This window comes from Calliopsis andreniformis, chromosome 10 (genome assembly GCF_051401765.1).
Source record: "Calliopsis andreniformis isolate RMS-2024a chromosome 10, iyCalAndr_principal, whole genome shotgun sequence".
NCBI classification, from domain to species: domain Eukaryota; kingdom Metazoa; phylum Arthropoda; class Insecta; order Hymenoptera; family Andrenidae; genus Calliopsis; species Calliopsis andreniformis.
In genome coordinates this window covers 13257740-13279081 of record NC_135071.1, presented here as the reverse complement: position 1 = coordinate 13279081, position 21342 = coordinate 13257740, and the positions used below count along the sequence as shown (strand labels likewise).

General features: G+C 40.1%; 1 protein-coding gene across 1 annotated transcript in view; it reads left to right on the top strand.

Moving 5' to 3' along the window:
- LOC143184456 (interleukin-1 receptor accessory protein-like 1-B) overlaps window positions 1–20922 on the top strand; it is a 117449-nt gene extending 96527 nt beyond the window's left edge. The window contains exons 4-7 of the mRNA XM_076386701.1: window positions 11183–11316; window positions 13072–13236; window positions 18045–18182; window positions 20483–20922. Coding sequence (XP_076242816.1) covers window positions 11183–11316; window positions 13072–13236; window positions 18045–18182; window positions 20483–20922 — 877 coding nt within the window. The remainder of the gene's footprint in view (window positions 1–11182; window positions 11317–13071; window positions 13237–18044; window positions 18183–20482) is intronic.
- Window positions 20923–21342: the final 420 nt, after the last annotated feature.

The window sequence follows — 21342 nt, the reverse complement described above, 5'->3', positions numbered from 1 at the left end:
GTCTGAAAGTATTGGGACACGTACTATCGTCAGAGGACCTGGGTTTCATTCTATAAATTGTTAGTGGTCAGACATTTTAAGGGGTTATTCTACATGTTAAAATAAGACGAGATTTCGCTGTCTGAGTTGGGACTTATTGTGGTTTTAGTATGTCTGATTTGTGATCTGTTCTACTGATTTCTCTGTTTCTGGATTAAGCCTCATTCTACTTATCTGCCTGTGTTTGATGTGAAGATTATTCTGCTGATTTTGATGTGTCTGACTCAGGATTTATTCTACTGGGACTTGGGGTATATTCTACTGATTTTATTATATCTGACTTGAGATCTGTTTTACTGAATTTCTCTGTGTCTGGCTTAAGCCATTTTCTATTTATCTCTCTGTGTCTGACTTGGGACTTATCCTGTTGAGGAACAATCTTTTATAGGATCATTTTTCTTAATTCTTTAGAATTTCGTATTACTAAAAACAAAGGAGATACTTCAATGTTACATAATTTTTTAAAAAGGAGAAAAAAGAAATGTTACACAGCTGTCTTTTTTGTGTTTTATAGAAAGTTGTGTAACTTTGTCATACAATATGTAGTATAAACCCATCTTTAGGTTCTTCATTTACTGGGACATTTCACATCTTAAGCATTCAAGTATTGGGACATTTCACATCTTAAGCACTCAGGTAATGAGATATTTCACATCTTAAGCATCCAGGTATTGGAACATTCGCCTTAACGGTACAGTGGATAGCGAAATCACATTCACATTTCACAGTCTTTGACGGTTCATGAAACCAGAAGTCGTGTACTTGATTAGAGTACTTTCTGCATAAGAACGACTTTCCTCTGTACCTCGACGAGCGAGCGAACTTCCCTCAACAGGCCCCCTATTTCCATCAGCCATCGAGAAATTCGCTGACGCCGCCTCGGAGCGAAGTTCGCCGCGTTTCCGCGACACGGGCATGACTGTCATCCGTCTCCAGCAGCTCGCGAGGGTAATGAAACCGTACGAGTGCCACCGCCTTAGGATACGTCTGGCAGGATTTTGAGGAATAACTCCGACGTTGAAAAGAACCTCGACCGTTCGGGCTGCGGAAATTACGAGGAGACTACCATGGTCGTCTCGTCAGAATCACCCATAAAATCTTGGCCGTCGTTTCGAGACAGCTTCGGGAAACTTTCGAGTCGCTGGCGGAGGCGCGAGAGTTCTTGAAACAGCTGGAAAACTTTAGCGCTCGGTACGGCGGAAGTTGCAGGAACGTCACGAGACTCGCGATGTATGGCGTTTCTCGCGATGCATCGACTAGAAACGCGGCGGTTTAATGAGGCGAGCAGTTCTAGGATAACGACTAGAAAATCGCATAAAAAATGAGTGTATAAAATTCCAGTCGATGATGTGATCGATAAATTTAAAAAACGTAGTTTCAAGGAAAGCGTGTTTAACATTGTAGTCATCAATTGAACAATAAATAATACAAATCTTGACGCCATAAAGAAGAGTGATGAAATCTTCGATGAGAAGAAAATGTAATAACTTTTATTTCTTGGTGACAGTTTTATGCTATGAACACAATTCTTCCCTTCATACGCGTATCATTAGATGAAAAATTTCTTACTCTTCTCTTATTCCTTTTTCAGACTTAAATGCTCACATAATCAGTGTCTTCAAAAGCTTATGAACGCAGTGTACGTACTCTCTTAATTGCGACATCCAACAAAATCAGAGATAAGGAAATTTCCTTAGTGAAGGGCATCAGCGACAGGAAAAATCCCAGGACCGTAAAACCGCGAGGAGGAAAGCAGGGAAGGCGGTAACCGTCTTCGTTTCCGTCCCCGCAATTTAATTTCATTTTCGTAACAATTTCTTGGGAAATTACTTCGAGTTTGCGGGGCATTCCCTCGCAAACGAAATCCGCCTCATCGGGGGGATCCCCGAGTTCAGCCTCGTTCCGCCGTTTCCCCTCCCTCCTCCTCCTCGCTGCACGCTTTAGCGAGCCGCGTCGCTCGCTTCCTGGATGAATTCAAAAGAAACCTCGAAAGTATATTGCACGCCATTATTTCCCAGAACGGACGCTGAAATTCCGCTGGAGGAAAGCGGCTTCGAGTTAAATCTCCCGCGTAATCCGTTCAATTCCCTTCGATATCCGGAAGCCGAATTAATATTAATGGCCCCGTCGTATAATGGGCGGTCCAGTAACTCGATTCCGAACCGTTCCTCTCGAATAATACCCCATTTTCCAGGGGAACGAGGAAGTCGAGGAGGGAGGAGGAGAGCAAACTTAACTCAGGGATCGATTAATGCCGCGGGAATGTCGCTGCCATTGCCAATGGACGAACTATTTTTCCCACGGGATCATTTTTTCATCGCCTGCTGCAGGATTGTTGCACGAATTCCCTGTTTGGTCGGAGTGGGGGAAATTGGGAGGCGGGGAAGAAATAATCAGTGTTCTGTTGTATCGTGCTGCTAAGGTCTCACTGGAGTTTAGATCCTAGGTGGAGCTGTTCAAGATAGGGCACGCGTTTCCTTGGTAGTTTCCGCTTTTCTCATGCACATTGTGGGATGCAAGGGAGACACTACGTCAGGGTTGCCGCACAAATTCCCTCCTTGGGTATAATGGGTGTCTTATTGGATTGTGTTGCTGAGATCTAGCTGGAGTCTAGGCTCTGGATAGAGCTGCTCAAGCACGCGTGCATTCAGTGGTTCCCCTTTTCGTCACTCACATTGTGGCAAGCAAGAGAGACGCTACATCAGGGTTGCCATACGAATTCTCTGTTTAGGTATAGTGGGGGAAGAAATAATTAGTGTCCTATTGCATTGTGCTAAAGGTCTCACTTAAGTGTGGACCTCAAATAGAACTGTTCAAGACAGGCCTTCCTTGCCTTCAGTGGTGGTTTCCCCTTTTCTCATCCACATCGTTATGGAAAACAAGGTAGATACTACATCAGAGTTGCCACACGAATTCCCTCCTAAGAGCAAGATTTAACCAGTATGCACTAAACATGACGACAAATAACACTGCATTAATCGCGAAATATATATATCATTACCTCGAGTAACGTGCCACATGTGGCTTCAAATTGCATATACACATTTTGTCATCACAATTAGAAAAAGAAATATTTAAGTGACCTTACTCAAGTGAACCACGCTGTCTACAGCGTAGAGATAGGACAGCTCTTATTTTTCCCTCACTATTCACAAAGAGGGAATCGTATGGCAACTCTGCTCTGCTCTCCAAAGGGAAACTGTACAACCGAACATGGTTGAAGGGTGATGGTGCAAGAGAGAGTGGGCTGATTCGTTTGAAACGAGTTCTCTACGAAATTCCATTGCTCGTAATTTCATCTATGGCTGCTCCAAACCCTCGCAAACCCAAACCCTCGCAAACCCAAACCCTCGCAAACCCAAACCGTTCGAAGGGGTAAGTTGGCGAGCGTCGTTGAACTTCGTTGAATGGATCGCTCGCAGCCAATCAGCTTTTGTTCCATTTCGTTTCATTCTTCACCGTCGCGTTGTGTAATACAATTGAGAGAGGGCAAGGAGGGCGAGTGTTTTTACCAGATGCTGGTCCTTGATGAGGACGTATTTGTCTTGATCGATTTTCGACTCTGAGAACTTTCACCGGAAGTGAAACCGCGGCGAGAAGGTTTACATATGTAGTAAACTGAATACTCGCTCCACATGGTTTCATTTTTTTCTTAAACAGAAGTTCAAGCTTACTTTTAGACGATTTACGTGTGGTGTGGTTTAAAGGGTGTGTTTTTAAAAATCTTCATTTGGCATGTGTAGTTTTCGAGATATTGAAAGAAATATGTTTTCCACCCCCAACTTCGGGAGCTCTTACCAACCCTTACATCTGGATGATTACTGATATAAAAAAATAGATATCAAATATTTTTTTAAAGCAAAAGAATACTATTCTACAAAAATTAAAATTTCATTCAAATCGGTGTATGAAAATTCGAAAATGTCTCTTATTAGTTAAACTAGTAACTAAATACGAAAAAAATCAGTTTCAAGTAGATTTATTTTGTAAAATTCACAAGGTAACTAAAGATGCTTCTGACTGCTATTATCCATATCAATAAATTACTGTAGCTCGTATCAGTATCCAATAATAATGCAAATGATTCTCTTCCACATCCACCAAATGTTATTAGGGCTTATTGCTGCAATCTCATTTATTTTCAACTATCTCATTACTGAAATGAGTATTTATGCTGGCCAGTGTTCAAATATTCCAACACTGAAATATTTCAATTGCTGAATGCAACGGTATTTAAAATTGAACAGTAACAGCGAAAACGTCAAGACAAAGTTACAATAGTTCCACGACAAACGGATTAATTAACATTTGCCCGTTTGACTGATTCGATTTCGCGATCGATGGAAGCTCGAGCGCATGCGGAATGGAGCACGTCCTCCAATGCTCCCGATTAAATTAGTGTATCGGACGTTTCGATCGGTTACGTCGCGAGCACGCGCACAGTTGGATCGTTAGATGCGAGCCCATGGAATTCGTGTCCTCTTAGCGTTAAATTGCTCGCAGAATTACCAACGACCCGAAAAAATGACCGTTTAATGTTCGCCCGCTCGGGTGCTTTAAGCAGTTTTTACAATCCTTTTTTTCCCCTCGAGGGAGTCTTACGCTCCAGCGAGCTTTGCCTCGGTTTTGCTGAGACGTTAGGTAAAAAGTCGAATTTTTTTTTGTATAAAATGCAGTTATAGTAGTTTTAGTTCGAAATAGTTTACGAGAGGTCCAACTGACAAATGCCTAGTGATGACAGAAATATGGGACTTAAAATAAGATTGTAGGTAATAATAATAATAACGATAATTTTATTAATGTTGGCTCTTCAGCCCAGAAATGGATTTGGCTTGGAATTCTCATTAAATCATACATATCCTTCTATATTTATAGCATCTTTATTATATAGGACTGTAGCATTTTTAATTCTTGAACAATTGATTAATGTTCTTTCTAGCACAATAGATGTTTATGTAAATTCCTATTTTCATATACAAAATTAGAGAAGTGGAACTTAATTGAAGACATTTTTCACCCTTCAAATATTATCTTTCAATCATTTCAACGCTATTTTTCAACATTAAGAGATGTGGCAATTAAATAACGAGACTGGTGTGAAAAATGTGATTTATTGCAAATAAAGTTACATTCAACTTTCATCCCCTTTAACATACTCTCCTTCCCTATCTACACACCGCTGCATACGTGTCTTCCATCGTTTAAAACAATGCTGTTTCTCATCATTTGTCAGCCTCTTCAACAACTCTGCCGTTTTCGTTTTTACATATTCAACAAACTAAAAATGTGTTTCCTTCAATGCATTTTTGATTCTTGGGAACAGGTAGAAGTCACACGATCAATGTTACGTATATCATTCCATAACTTCAGCAATTTTTATTATTTTGCATTGACAAAATTCTCGATTATTCTCTAAACGCAGATAAAGAAGTGATCGAAGCCCTCGTATTAAAAAGTCTCACCACTTGTTTGGAAAAAATTCTCAAAGAAGTCCCTGTTTCTCGACCTCTCGACTAGAAGCCACCCTGAAATGGCAGGATTTCGATTTAGAATCGAAAGATTGCGTTGAGCATGCTCGATGCGCATCGAGTGCACGCGAAAAAGAGAGAAATCGCAGCGTGGACATTTAATCCTGCCTGACCTGTGCCTACGCACGCGAAACTGTCTCCTCGGTGGAAACTTAATCTGGCCTGATTCAGCCAGTTGGAATTTGACAGACGAGGCCCGTCTGGCAGGACAACGGGGACTGTCATCGCGGGTCTCGCGCCGTTTAATTATTCCGAGCTGCCGTCGCCACCCGCGCCGACAGGAAATTACGTCACGCGCATTGTCCTTTTGCTCCTGCTTCCACCTTCCTTCCAGCAGGCTCGCCCTTCGTCGAAGAGAAACGCGACCCAGTTTTCGAACAATTGAACGCGACTTTATTTCAAAGTTTTTGCGTTTCTGTTGCATCTGGAAACTATGCTGCAGCGTGACTTAATGTATTTCTTTGTTGCGTGCTTCTGTGCTACTCTTATTCGAATAATTGCAACATGCAAGTATCATCGAATTCATTTCTGCAGCATGAATATTGAAATATTTGGTCTTTTCTAGGGACTATTCAGATAGTCTCCAAAATTTGAAGAATTGAATTTCTAGTGTGACTGTGAACGACACATGTGATTCTAAAAATTTATTTATTTATACGTTTTACCAGAATAATTATCCTATGAGTTGCACGCAAGCACAGACCAACTGAAACACGCGCAGAAGAGTGAAACAAATGACTGAATGACTCCGAGGGAATAAATTCCCCGCTTACATATCCTAGTTATAGAATGGCAGTTCAAACTAGCTGACTCTGTTCACTCCAAAATAGAAAACAGGGATCAGCCTCGAGGCTTCGCAGACATAATACAAGTTAATTAAGCCCAGAAAACCTGTGCATATTTCCCGCGAATTTCGAAACGAATACAAGCTCGAGGCGAACAAAGAGCCGCGGCTGGATTCGAGGGAAATGTCGATCCACGTTTCGCTGGCTTCCACTTCGTCGATTCGAGATTCTCTGCGCCCACGATAAAAAGCATGGAGAAGTCGTCGAAAGAAGGACGACTTAACCGCTTCGAGTACATATCGCGTTGCGATCGTAAAGTTTCAGGACGTCGTCGTGCTCGTTCTATGCAAATACGTAGATACATAAGGAAACGCGTCGAATACGCTGGGGAACCGGAAGTGGTTGGATGCGTTCCAAGGCATTCCAAATCTTTAACGACTCGGTAGGCAGAGTGAATTTTGTCGAATCGCGAGACAGCGCACGAGAGAGGCGGGGTGAGGCCTCGTCAGCCTTGCAAATCGTAAAATATCGTAGACCATGTATACTTGTAGACACGGCTTCAGATAACTTCCTTTAGGCAAAGATAAAATCATCTGTGTGACGTCACACGGAACATTTTTATTTCTTCATACTTTAAAGCATACTTTATTCTTTTATCGTCAAATATCATCCATATTCATTAACTTCAAAGCTGTCAAATATGTTTCAAGAGATCCATACGATATAGCTAACTATCCTATATAAAAATCTTCGATATGAATTGAGACGTTGAGGGTAGCAAGGAGCTCAATAAATCTAAACGACAAGAACCCTTTTTATTTACGTTCTCTTAGAGCGAATAAATTAAATAGCATTTATGAAATAATGGAGTTCGCTCTTTTTACTAACTTCAAGATCTCAATTTTCCCAAAAATAAAAAACTCTGCAGCTTTCACAAATTTCCTATAAAAGTCTCCACGAAAAAAAAACCACTAAACAGATCTCTTCAAGCATTCATGAGGACCGCCAGAATTTCTGAATACGTGTACAGAGTCTGGAATCAGCAAGGGTTCCGTTTAATCGTGCAGCAGGGAGGAGAGGTCGGCATTATCGAGATTTAATTAAGTCTCAATGGACACGGTAAACGATGGTCGATTCGAGACGGACGTAAAGAGGAAGAGCATCGACTTTATTGGTTTCCCTTAATTAAGTGGGATCACCAGCCAAGCGAGACGTTTGATGTACCGAGAGATACATGGGCTGTCGAGGGGGGGAGAGCGGCGAAGACGGGGAGGGAGAGCTTAAGTATCAGATCCATCGATTTTCCATCGCGAGATTAAGGTCTGCCCGCGATCGTGCCGCGTTTCTGCGAGCGCTATAAATTCCGAGCTGTTAAGTCGGTTCAAACTATTTCGGTCGATGGGATGCTTTGACCGTTCAAGGCCTGCTCTACGAGCTCCCGTTATTACAACTACAGATGGGCTGAAGTATACTTGTGAGTAGGTTCGAATCCGACTGCATAGGTTCGAGCGCTTCAGGAGTGCTTCGAGAAAGAAAGGAATACTGTAGAACCTCGACTATCTGAACAGCCACGAGATCCAATTCTGAAGCGTTGTTTTGATAGCTGGCTTTATTTTCTTTAGGAAACTACTATTGATTCAGTATATAAGTCTTAATCGATGTCCTGCTCGAGGCTTGAAACGGGTCCGAAAATAAAACTGTTATGTAAATGTATCGAGTGAAACAGTTGTGAAGAACTTTTATTCTGAATAACTGTTATGAAGAACCGAAATTTTGGGCTATGTCTGTTTCAGTTACGGTTCTACGTCTGCTCTGATATCGATTCTATAACTCTTATTTTCTTGGTTCTATATCGGTTCCAAAACAGTTATAGAGTATGACAAATCTGCACCTTAGGACCAGAGTAACCTGAATTCATTTTTGTCAAAATTAAGTTTCGTACAGGATCTTATTGCTTTATCTTCACTTTATTAGAATAATAGGAGTCTAGTTAAGTTACGTCGTAAGTGAAGGAAATTTAATAGCATAAACTATGTTAATAAATGGGTAATCGCATTTATTTTTCAACTCTCTTGAAAAATAACAAAGAAGGACTTGGGTTACTCTGGCTCTGAGGTGCAAAAATATTCAAGCCTTTCAAATATGCTTTCAAACGAGTGAGGGTAGTTTTCCTCTCGATAAGAGTGACTGATGGCAAGAACATCCATACAGCTAGTAACGAAACAAATTAGATTTACACCAAATTTTATAATCATCTTTAGGCCAACACTGTGATTTTTTGCACCTCATCTTTGAGTAGTGACTTCACCTCCAAAAAATGAAATCTGGTCACAATAAAAAACACATCTCATATTTTTTAGTCCTCTATAACATCTCTGAAAATCGAAGCAATCGAAAGCAGACACGTAAAAACCATTCCTTGTCAGTGAAACATTTCTTACGAGTAGCATTCGAAATCTCAAAGGAAACTTAGCTATTAAAATTGACTCAGCTTCGTTAGTACACGCTGAACTTGATCCCATCCCTACAACCGACCCATCAATCTTCATTCCTGTCGATGGATCTCGAGGAGATGCACGCGATCACGGTCGCCGTTAATGAAAAAAATCAGCTGGTAAATCGTTCCTAGAAATTGATTGTCCACTCATCTCCCGCGGAACGAAGCGTCGAGCTCGCTGCTGAACAATTTCGATCGCGTCGAATTGCTGGCGAGATTAGCAGGGATTCCAGGAAAGTGAAATGTTAATGGGAACGCGTGCACGATAAGCGAGCCTCGGAAAAGTAATCGAGTTCCATCATGGGTGTTTCCCTGAGTTTTCGAAATTCGCTTAGCGCTGGGAAATCGAGGCCAGGGTAATGGAAACTGCCGAAAAAATATCAAAAACTGAATTCAATCTCGGCCGCCCACGCGATGTGCTCATATCGCAGTCGTCTCGCGTTTGTTCGACGGGTATTCAATTTTTTAGCGCTTTTTGGTTGGGGCTTTCGATGTTATTTCGAACCTTTCTATTTCGCTACAGTAATATTCTATTTTAAGAGATAATAGGGTCATTCCAGACGAGAGAGACTATATTTTTAGTGTACCACTACGTAATAAATACAAATATTATAGCAAATATAAAAGCATATTTCTGAAGAGCAATATGTGTAGAATGTGCACGTACAAATAAGAAATCGTTTTTTATTTAACACGTTTAACTCATGAGGCGTTCGTGACGTTCATGACACATGAGTATGATGAAGACAGTAATTGTCGAACGTGAACCGAGAACAATAAAGTTGAAGTATCGTCTGAGCGAATTTATTTTCGACCCAGGTGCTCTAATACCTTTTTGTAGAGGATAAAAAGAGGCATTCGATCGTGTACAAAAAGTGTATAGTTTCGTAGAAAAGAAATAGAGACGACCTTAAGATCTTTGAAATGCCTCCACTTTCAGAGTAAACACATACACCAAACGACGCATCATCCAATACTGTTTAAGTTTCTCTAATAAAATCTTATTCTATCTCTCATCGTTTAAGAGCTACAGCCTGTCCCAGTTATGAAACACCCTGTACAAGAAAAGTGTTTACCATAGAAGTAATAGTGTCTCCATTGCAATCTTACTAGACGCGACCATAAAACCTAACCTCAAACTCCATCCCCAAAGCGTCCTCATTTTTCACGGGAACTTCGTGGATGATTAATGGATTCCAGAGATCGCGAATCGCCGCGATAAGAGGTGAACGAGCCTCGTTGCGTCACGTGTCGAGGGAGGAGGGGGGCGAGAGGTTCTGAGAAAAAAGGGACACTGGTGGCTCGATCAGGGCGAGCGATTAGTTTACCGCGAGGGGGACGCGTCCTGCAGCGATACGAGGCAGAAGTACAGACGCACGTGGACAGCTGACGGCTCTATAAGCTTAATAAGCCGCGCGATGCTCCGCGCAGATCGCGAGAGACCGATGGAAGAAGTCCAGGGGAACGTGGGGCCACTCGACTCGGACTGATTTATGGCCGTCTCCATCGATCGATTCGCCATCCTTTCGCTCTCGGCCAGAGACCAGGGGGAGACTCGCGAGAGAATCGGTCAGGGTTGTCGAACTGCCGAGAGAAGGCACGTGGACCGCGAATATGTTCCATCGCGCGGACGGAATACGAAACGAGGGGAGGCTCTGTTCTTTTCTCGTCTCGCGCGGTTTTAGCTGGAGGGGGCCTCGAGAGTGACAGGGGACACGTAAGACTTGGTTTTAGGGTCATTCGTTTTGTAAACTCGTTGAACTGTGTGTTACAGCTTTAAGTTAGTAGATAAGGACAGGAATTGGTAGGACAGACACGGTCCAGGTGTTGCAGTGTTACTAGACTGCATATGTTTAAGTATTTGCGAGAAATTTAAGGTTCCAAAATAGAACAGAATTCTCACAGTTTATGGGAATAAACTTGAAAGTATATTTTGAGGGTGGACAAGACCTGTATTAAGGTCCATTTCTTCGGTCAAAATGAAAATGTGAATTTGCATACAAATCTGTAGCCTAACCATGCTTTAAAAATTGTTGGTTCTGAGTTAGATACCATATAGTATTAAGAAAGTACTCGCTTGAAAGATATCTCGCTTCATAGAGTTCTGATGACCAAATGATCATAAATGTGCCAGTGATCATGGAAGTGGTTTAATTCAGAAATTTAAAAAAAAATGAATTCGTTATTTACATTGCAGAATAACCGAGAAATTCAACTTCAACCTTCTCACTTGGACCACTTTCATAATTACCAGCAGAAATATTATGCATATATTAAGCAAGCATCCAATTAAGGCAAATAAACTAATTTCAAAACTGACAACTCTGTTCCAGGGAGAACAACCAGATAGTCGGCTCTTATTTAGAGATCGAGGACATAACGCTGGAAGATTACGGAGAGTACAAGTGCGAAGTTAGCAACGGCGTGGATGAGGAGATCACGTTACCAGCTCACGTTTACCGACAAGGTGAGTAACCAAGCCTTTTGATCTTCTGGCAGAGAAGCAGCTTCTCTGCATAAAATAGCAGAAAATAATCTATATTATTAAACTTCAGCATAATTACTTTTACAAAAATATATAGGAAAAAAAATATTCTGATGAGATCTAGCTTTGAATAAAAACTTCGTACTCAGCGACGTTTGTCACTGCACCACAGCTGCTATTGAGTGCTCTCCTTAAGCTGGGTCTCCACCAGTGAACACTGTTCACAAGCGTTTGAAAACAGTCCTCAAAGGATGTTCACAGACATTCTATCATCCTTATGCCAAATCCACAACGAAATACTGCGTCAGAATATCGCTCGTGTGCATTGGTCCTTCTTGCCTTTCGTCCTATTTCGATGTCCAGAGTCGTTCCTTAAAGTTACGCCATGCTGTCCATGCTTTTGATGTCCAGAATCACCCCTTAAAGTTACGCCATGCTGTTCAGCAACATCCTGCAGATTCGAAGCGATTCGAAACGTTTGCCATCGCTGTCTGATGCCAGCGGACGTGAAAAGTCATCCGTGGCTTTTATTCATGAATGGGCAAAGGCGAGAGAGCGTGAGAGACGCTCAGACGCGAAGAGGATCGCGCACTCCCCGCGGACTAATTAACAAGCTCGATGCGCTTTAAATCGACGCGACCTGTACCGATTTCAATCAGACTCGATTTAATTCGCCACTCGTTACCGCCCGCGACAGCATGGCCCAATTAATTCCGGCCAATTAACCGAAATTCATAGGCGTACTGAATTCGTGGCTGAAGGGAGGCGAAAGTAGGGGAAAATGTATCGATGGACGTTTATGGGGGCTCTTTTAGCATGGGCTCGCGAGCTTTTTGGAATTTATGTCTTTAATTCGGTGCTTTTGAAGGGAATTGGTGGATCAGCATTTCTGAGAGCTCAACTGGGTAAATTGGAATGATTTGTTTTTGGTAAATGCTATCTGTGGCTGAAGGCACAACCTATGGCACGTTTTTAGAAAATTTGCGTTGAGGTGTTCTTTGAGATCTAGAATATAGAATTTGTGTTTTCAGGAAGAAAAAGGCACTAAAAATTTGAATTGTTTTCACTTAGAAATAAGGCCTTAAGAAAACAGGAGTCTATAAAAGACTATTGAAGTTGAAAAGTTTTTGATTGCCAGTATCTTGAAAACAGAAATATGTAACTTAGGCCATTTTGTGTTGCAAGCATAGAAATTTGTCTAACTATAATTTTATTTTACTCTTAGGTACCCATAACGTAAACTATGTAGGTCAGACTACTGTTTCTAATTTATTTTTTCTTGGTAAAAATTGTATTATGTTTAATTGTGTTTCTCTTTTATTCGCTTTTTTGTATGTTCTGAGATTTCTGATTTATCAAGAAGCACAATATTTTGATCAATGAGTGTCTAAATCTTCGAGGCATAGTGAGATGAAATGTGTCTCACCTTTAATCCACAGTCTCATGTTCCCCAACCCATCTTAAAATATCAATATAATACAAAGTAAAGCATTTACAATATACCCCATCAATTTCATCCATTTTCTATTTTTAATCAAATTTCTATGCAACTAGAGTCATTTCTTCTTCAAAATCCTGTGCCCAAAGAGTTAAATACATCAAATACAAATAATTTTTCACGAGTAGATGACCATTTCAGCCTATGCAACGTTTGGCTTTCCAAAAACTATATAGTTCTGTGTGTTTCAGAATAGTAATGGCATTTACATAACAAATCTTATTAATTCTTCTTTCCAGAACCGCAGTTCACATTGGGATTGCAGAATGGATCATGGAGGAAATCATTCCTACTGGGCATGCTGGTGCTGCTCGTTCTAGTATCCGCTGGCGCCTTCTACGCTCGCTGCTGGCTACCTTTAGTGTTGCTCTGTCGCGACAAATTCGCGTCTCTCGAGGAGAACGGTAATTATCGAAACCCACTGCTGCTTCGTTAACTACGAACCTTAATTACACTGGCGACTATCGACTATCGACGATACTCCGCGTCGCTTCATCTCTCTTAAGCTCATGTAAACACCAAGAAAATTCCTTTTCCCTGTTTCTTCCTCACGTTTTTCTCCCCTCGTCTTTCCCTGAGTTTAATTAAGTTCTCGAGAGAGAAATGTGTGAGTACTAAACGCTAAGAATAACGATTAAGATGAACGATATAGTTATATCGCTCTGAGTCGATATAGCTCTAACTAAAGCTACTATAGGCTAGCCTCGACATACCATCTAAGGCACAGTTACTGATTAGAATCCAATTCCTGGTCAGTTTAGTATTTAAATACATATATGAGATTTATTTTGATGAAAATTTGTTCCGAGAAATTGATAAATAATTGCTACCTATTTTGATATTTATGCGTGAAATTTAATAGCTGGCAGTGAGGCATAATTTAAGTGATCAGATATTGCTCCCTTTATGTGTTTTACTTTAAGTAATAAATTATGATTTAATTAATATTATTTTCGCACATTTTTCATGAGTAACAAGCATTTTTGGGTTTGGGTAACTTTCTCGTGAGGACGTTAAGAAAATCATGCATCTTACTCTTATATGATCAGGAACTGGGTCCTTGATGGTAGGTTCATGAGCTCGTGGCTTTATAATGGAGGACACGTTTGCGGAATAATCTCATGTTCGTATTGATTCACGTTGCTTTTATGGAAGGTTACGAGTGATAGTGTATAATAAGAGATCTATAGAGTATCCTTAATATAGGCTCATGGGTTTGTGGCTTTATAATGAAGGACACGTTTGTAAAATCATCTCGTGTTCGTATTGATTCACTTTGGTTTTATGAAAGGCACGAATGATAGCGTATAATAAAGGGAACTTGTTTATTCTGAGTAATTTCAGGGTACGGTGAACGTAGCAGCGAGCTTATATTGAGAGTCCACTCAGCTAAGAGCGCTAATAAACCATGAATGTGTACTCAATGCTGACAGACATTCCAGAAATTCTAATATTTTCAAACAAATATCTGCAAATTCCAAAATGTAATTAATTTCAGGATAGAATTTGTAATATTGTAGGTATTTGTAAGCATGGGACACTCGAAAGCCCTCGAAATTTAGGAAGTTCCATGTTTCGAGAAGTGAACTTCGCACCATTTTGATGATTCAAAATTCTCAGGATTTAGATAAATAATAATTTACGTAAATTTTTGTCTTTAGACTCTGCCTTGTTATTATTTTATAATCAGTTTATTTTATAAATTAGAGATGTGTTGAAACCTAATTTTAGTATTCAACTCTAATTAGAAACTTTGAGGTCTTGAAACCCTCGAAATTCTTAAAATCCTGCCTTAGAATCCAAACTTTTATTAATAGTTTGTACAACGAGAAGATAACTTACTTTAATATCTAGAATTAGAGTATTACAAGTGTGTGTAATAAGTCTTTGACTTGTTTCACTGAACACAATTAACAACTAACTTAACAAGAGAAAAACACACTCGGCAACAGTTGTAATAAAAGAATCAAATCGGTTGATCACACACCGGAAGTCCCGCGAGTCTTAGAAAAAGTTTCTAGACCTTTCTCTCACATTCTCTCACACCATGACCACATTTTCGCAGTAACTTTTAAATCATGCAATCATTCTTTACAACATCCTGAATACTCATTATTTTCCTTTTGCCTACATAGAGTCTCAATTTTGTCAGAAATTAAAACAGTAACCTTCTTTTTTTTTAATTATTTTTTTAAGAAAATCAAACCATTTATTGAATATAATTAAATGAAATATAAAAATGCAATTGAGTATAATTAAATACATTTCAGAGTTTGGAAAGTTTCGAGATTCGAGGGTTTTCAAATCTTACAAAACTCCTGACTCGAGTTTCTATTTGTGATAAATAAAAGATGTATGATACGTCTCCTTGATATCTAAACGACATTAATTTCACACGCTTTTAAGACATTCACCTGATAGGTCTTTAAGACGTCTTAAGAACGTAAATTTCAGATATTGTTAAAACATCTATCTGGTACATCTTTTAAATGTCTTAAGAATGTAAATTTAAGATGCCTTAAAACGTCCATGTAGCATGTCTTTAAGATATCTTATTTAATGTCTTATTTCAAGACATCCATGTATGTCTCATGGTACATTTTATGAAAGTCATTTTCAGACATTCTTAGGACATCCATGTACAATCTCATGTTATATTCTCATGCTACATTAATTGGACGTTTCTAAGACATTCAAATTTAAATTTCACACATAAAATGGACGCCTTCGAGACATCGTGCGTTATCCAAACACTACTTCAACCAGCCCCAGTCGTCCCTACTCTTACCCTAAACAGCTAACAGACATGTGGATCATTTTGCCTACCCTACTAGCCCCCCTCTCAATGCTCACATGTCTTGCCAATTTTTCGAAGACACCTGCCCCAATCAACAACGCCTCAGAGCGGCGTCGGTCGCCAAGAACAGAGAGGAGCGCGAAGAATGGTAGCATCGTTGGAACCAGCGACGATAAATCGCGAACGTGTGGCCGTGGCTCGCGAGTTACACGTGTAAACCGTAGCCCGTTACAGATAGGGGCCCCGTCTCGTGGACGAGGCCTCGTCGACGCGGGGCTTAGGGCACCGAGTGCCGCCGCGAGTCCCGTATACGGAAAGTAGAAAATTACCGCGATTACGGTGCTTCTCGGAACCACCACGCGACGCGACATCGTCTCCCATTAACGTTTCACGGAGATCGTTCGCCCTTTGTTAGCCGTCTGAGAATCCGACTGCTCGCGAATACTCTGTCCTGAATGGGTCGTCGCGAAATCGGGCAATTTTTGAAGAAATAATTCTGATTTTGCTGAGATTGTATGATGCAGTCTTTGACTAGTTTTGGAGCCTTTTCCTAGATAACATACGACGTCTTGAAGACGTCTGTTTTATCTCTTGAAGATGTCTGTCTTATAGCTACGACTTGGTACCCTGTTACTGTGTGTGAAACTATTACTGTGCTTTTCATGTAAAATCTATGTAAAATCTATGTAAAATCTATGTAACATCTATGTAACATCTATGTAACATCTATGTAACATCTATGTAAAATCTATGTAAAGCACAGTAAAGCACAGGAAAGTTTCAGACACAGTAACAGGGTACCAAGTCGTAGCGATAAGACTGAGACGTCTTCAAGACGTCGTATGTTATCTGGGAAGAGGCTCTGAAACTGTGTCTGAAACTATTACTGTGCTTTTCATGTAAAATCTATATAACATCTATGTAACATCTATGTAACATCTATGTAAAATCTATGTAAAGCACAGTAAAGCACAGTAAAGTTTCAGACACACAGTAACAGGGTACCAAGTCGTAGCGATAAGACTGAGACGTCTTCAAGACGTCGTATGTTATCTGGGAAGAGGCTCTGAAACTGTGTCTGAAATTATTACTGTGCTTTTCATGTAAAATCTATGTAAAATCTATGTAACATCTATGTAAAATCTATGTAAAATCTATGTAAAGCACAGTAATAGTTTCAGACACAGCAACAGGGTCTCTTACCCTAGGCTAATTTTCAAACATACGAATGTTTTTAAAATTGAAAGGAGGGATCGTCGATAAAATAGAATAGTCGTAGTCTAATGCAAGTTGGTTTCGCTCGTGAGCGACTCTCCTTTATTCACGCCACGTTATAAATCGTTTGGTGAACAATCGGCCGCTTTCACTCTCTGCCACGGCATTCACGATAGTCATTGTTTAAAAGTCGCTGTTGCGAGCACTCTCGCCGCTGGAAAGTAACAGATCGGCCATTCGGGGCTGAGAGAAACTTCGTAGCGAAGGTTTCCACGAGCAGTCTTTATGTTGCAAAGTCTGATTCCTTCTGAGCAAATAAGAAGCTCGCTTTAACTGTCGATTGTTTACCATGGCGGTAATGCGTTTCCTCTTATCGTTCCTCAATGTATGCACTCGCCTACAGTCTTCTCTTATATCTTTCGCCTCTTTGCTTCCTCCTTGTTGCCTTAAACGTGCTTATCGTTGCTCTGTGAACCTTTTTTCTTATATAACTGATACGAAGAACAATTTCGGAGACGGAAATAAAAGTCTGTGTAATTCACTGAAGTGTATTATCAGCTTGAAATAGTATTTCCATTTGGAACAGTGAATTTTAGATGGTTTTTAGAAATGAACTTTGGTGGAGAAAGAAATTTCAAGCATTTATAATTTATTTGTTCAAATTTTCAGATATTTAAAGTGCTAATCTTCAATTTTTGAAAGTTTCCTTTGTTGGAGTTTCAAACTCTCAAACATTCAAAGCCTTGAAATTTTCAAAGTTTCAGACACTCAGATTATTATTTTAATTTTCAAATCTTCAAAGTCTTTTTGTGTTTCTTCCTATTTTAAGATTCCAGTTCTTGGAGCTATCTATTTACATTCTAAAAACTCACTTAAGATGATCTCACCTAAAATTAGTACGTATAAGGAGAGTTAAAATAGCCTTGCTCTCTATAAAACCATTATCAACTTATCCATTCGAGATTGATAACACATGTCATCGATTCCACGTAACACAATTTTACTAAGAAACCAATGACAAAGTCATTATCGCAAAGTCTGTTTCACACCATCCAAATTTCTCTCGCCTTATTTCTCAATATAAGTCAAAAAAGAATTTCCAGTTCCTGTAAATCATAATGAAATCCTCATCTGAAATTTATTAACTCTGAAAATATAAAGGCACAATATTTTTGCATCAACTGCATTTACGAATTGCAGATGGCAAAGAATGCGACGCTCTGGTGTGTTACCATGAAAAGGACTCGAGCTTGGTGATCGGCATCGTGATACCCACACTGGAGACGAAGCATCGATACAAGTGCATGCCACTCGAGCTGTCTCATCTTCATCAGAACTGTAAGTATCGACTTTTGCTCCATGTTTCATTGATGAACGATGCGTACACACCTGCAAAAAACTGCATATTAATACACTTGCTTGCTCATAGAAAGAGTTATGATAATAACTCTAACAATAAGTATAATAAATGACTTACATCACTTTCATGATCACTGCACATCTTTATACATTTATCAACAATTTCAACATACAAAATAACATATTTAAGGGAAGATTCTGGTGTAGGAACACTAAAGTTAGATGGTTCTTCTTGAATTTTTTGAGAGAGAGATAAAACCTCTATTGTACCAAAGTTTCAAGAACATAAAGAGAGACTCTTTAACTGGAGGAAAAATATTTTTTATTCCACTTCTTGCTGCTTCTTATTAAATGGCGGTCGTATTTTGTAATTGCCTTGTAATTCTTAAAGTCAGATACTTTATGCTGGAATTGAACCTATTTTAGATAAGAATCTGACAAAGTAAAAGAAACTTCTAGCATTTGCAAGATAATTTTATAATTGCACTTTATAATATTTAATTAAATTCCATTTCTTTAACTGTATGCATGAAAATAGAAATTTGCATAAAAATTCGCTGTCTAATGATCCATCGATAGAACTGATAATGACAGAAGCTGCGCAAGTAGATCTTCTTAATATATAATAAATAATTTCAAGCTAAGTAGAGCAAATTAGCGGCAGTCTTATAACGAGAAAATAGTGTATCGCGTCCAAAGATGGGCAAAAGTTTGGGCAACGCGTAGAACGAGAAGGATCTCGCGAACACCTCGCACCCTCTCACTTTTGCATCTCATGAATATCAACCGCTGAGTTAGGTGTGCAACGTGATAACGGGAGTGCCCAACGAAAAACGTTCAGCCGCTAATTTCCTTCTAATTGGCAGGTCAAAATTGGACGTGCGCATCCAGTAACCGCGATTTTACTCATGCAAATTGCTGCGCGCTGCCTGGCCCTGGTCCTCTGCGATGCAAAGTGTATAACTTGCAGAGAAAATTCTCTTTTTTCCTCTTTTCGTTTGCCCAGGACCGGCTGCCTCGGACGATCGCGAAATCTTGTCAGAGAAATAGAATGTAACTACTATTCGTGTCCTCTGAGAAGTCCCCTGGAAAGCATTAGGGACAATGCTTTTTAAGGGACTTCTTGTGGGACATAAATTTTACCTCGTGACTTGATATATGTAATTATTTTGGAAAATTAGTAAGCTTTTAAATTTCAAATATTCAAAGGTTCAATTTCACAAATATTCAAGTCTTTAAATTTTACAATATTTCAAATTTCAGTTTCTACAATATTCAAGTTCCTTTCAACATTTTTCAGTTTGTCTCTAGTGCTTTCCAGAAGACTTCTCATAGGTCACGAGTTGTACCTTGTCTACTTACAAATGTGATTACTTCGGAAGATTAGCAAATATTTAAATTTCAAATATTCAAAGGTTCAATTTCTCAGATATTCAAGTCTTTAAATTCTCTAATATTCAACATTCAAACTCGGAAATTTCCAAGTTCTCAAGTATTCAGTATTCCAAATTTTCAAATATTCGCTTCTCAACATTTTTCAGTTTGCTTCTAATGCTTTCCAGAGGACTTCTCGCGGGACATGAATAGTAGCCTTAACAAATGTGATTATTTTGGAAGATTACCGCACAATAACAAAGTATCCTCGAGGATCGCGGAATCACAACGTTGGAGTTCGTAAATTGAATTAGAAAGTTGCTCGCCGCATTCTCGGACGCTGAGAATTGCATCTCGCCTGTCTCTGTCGGAGAGAGGGCCGTAGTTTCGAATTAGTTGTGTGCAACTCGAGGCTGCACAGTGTTTCGTAAACGAACTAATAGCGAGACAGAAGTGGCTGGGTAATAGAATTTTCGGATAATAGATTAATCACTTTCTTTTGCGTTAAACTTCATTTATTTAAGTAGAAGTTAACAAAATTGATATTTATTTCAATATTTAAGAAGAACCCATATTCTTTCAGCTGCTAGATCACATTATAAAATATTCGAATATGGAAGTCTGTCCTGCTCTACTCTTTTATTAATACTAAAATCACCAAGGTTAACGTATGCCTATTTTTATCAAACTGCCAAAATCACAAGTCTTTGATATACATAATCCATACAAATAACGATAAGTTAAGTTACACGTTCTTCTTCAATTCAATTCAAGGTTAACGAACAAAAATTATAATCTCTGTACAGAATAAAATGTTCACAAGCAGTAACTGTGCCAGTCATATTTGACCAGCCTTAGCAGTCTAGTCGACCTAGCGTTAAAACAAAGAATCATCTGTCTTTCAGGGAGCCTGGAGATCGGTCCTCACGCAGCCACCAGCCGAAGGACCATCGTGATCCTCAGCCCCGAGTCCCTGGGGAATGTTTGGAACGAGTCGAGCGTGGGTGTGGTTCTGAAGCAGCTGTCGTCGCTGCAGGCCCGAGTGATAGTGATCGCCACGAAGGCTCTGCCGAACGTGATGACGATCGCGAAGAGATCGAGTCGGGGTTGCGACCCAGCTGACCTGTCCCTCGATCGCTTGAAGATCCTCAATTGGATGGAGAGCGGCGAGATCGGCGCCTCCAGCAACCAAAAGTTCTGGTACCAGCTTCGACTGGCAATGCCGCCTGTTCGACCGATCGGCAACGAGGGCAGCTGCCAGTCGGTCGCTATGATCGTTCAGGCGAATGGGAAGTGTGGCCAGCAGAAGGCTCGATCGCGCGAGAGTCTCGAGGTTCTCGTTTAAGCTAGCGACAGAACCGAACCGATTTCTTTTCGCGTGTTCTTGCACCGATTCCAGCGCCGATTCCTCTCTCGCTCGTAGATCGGTTGACGATTAAGAGAGGAGGATTTGTTACCCAGAAATATTGTTATTCGTCGGTTTGCTTACTGCGCGACACGTCTCGAATCGATGCAGGGCTCTTCGCTCGGTTTCAAATTCCCGCGCAACCTGGAGCGCGAGATATATCGAACTTCTCGAGAACTGCTAGCGTCTGTTGTGGCGCGCCTTTCAAACGAAACGCACGAAGTCTTTTTAATAAGTCGATCTTGACCCATCAGGACCAAGTTTAAAATGTTCCCAAATTTCAGAATGACAATTTAGAGTGGCCAGTTGTGTGTATGATGAATCGGTTTGTCATTGGCTTTTATCATTGTGCCAAGCTTT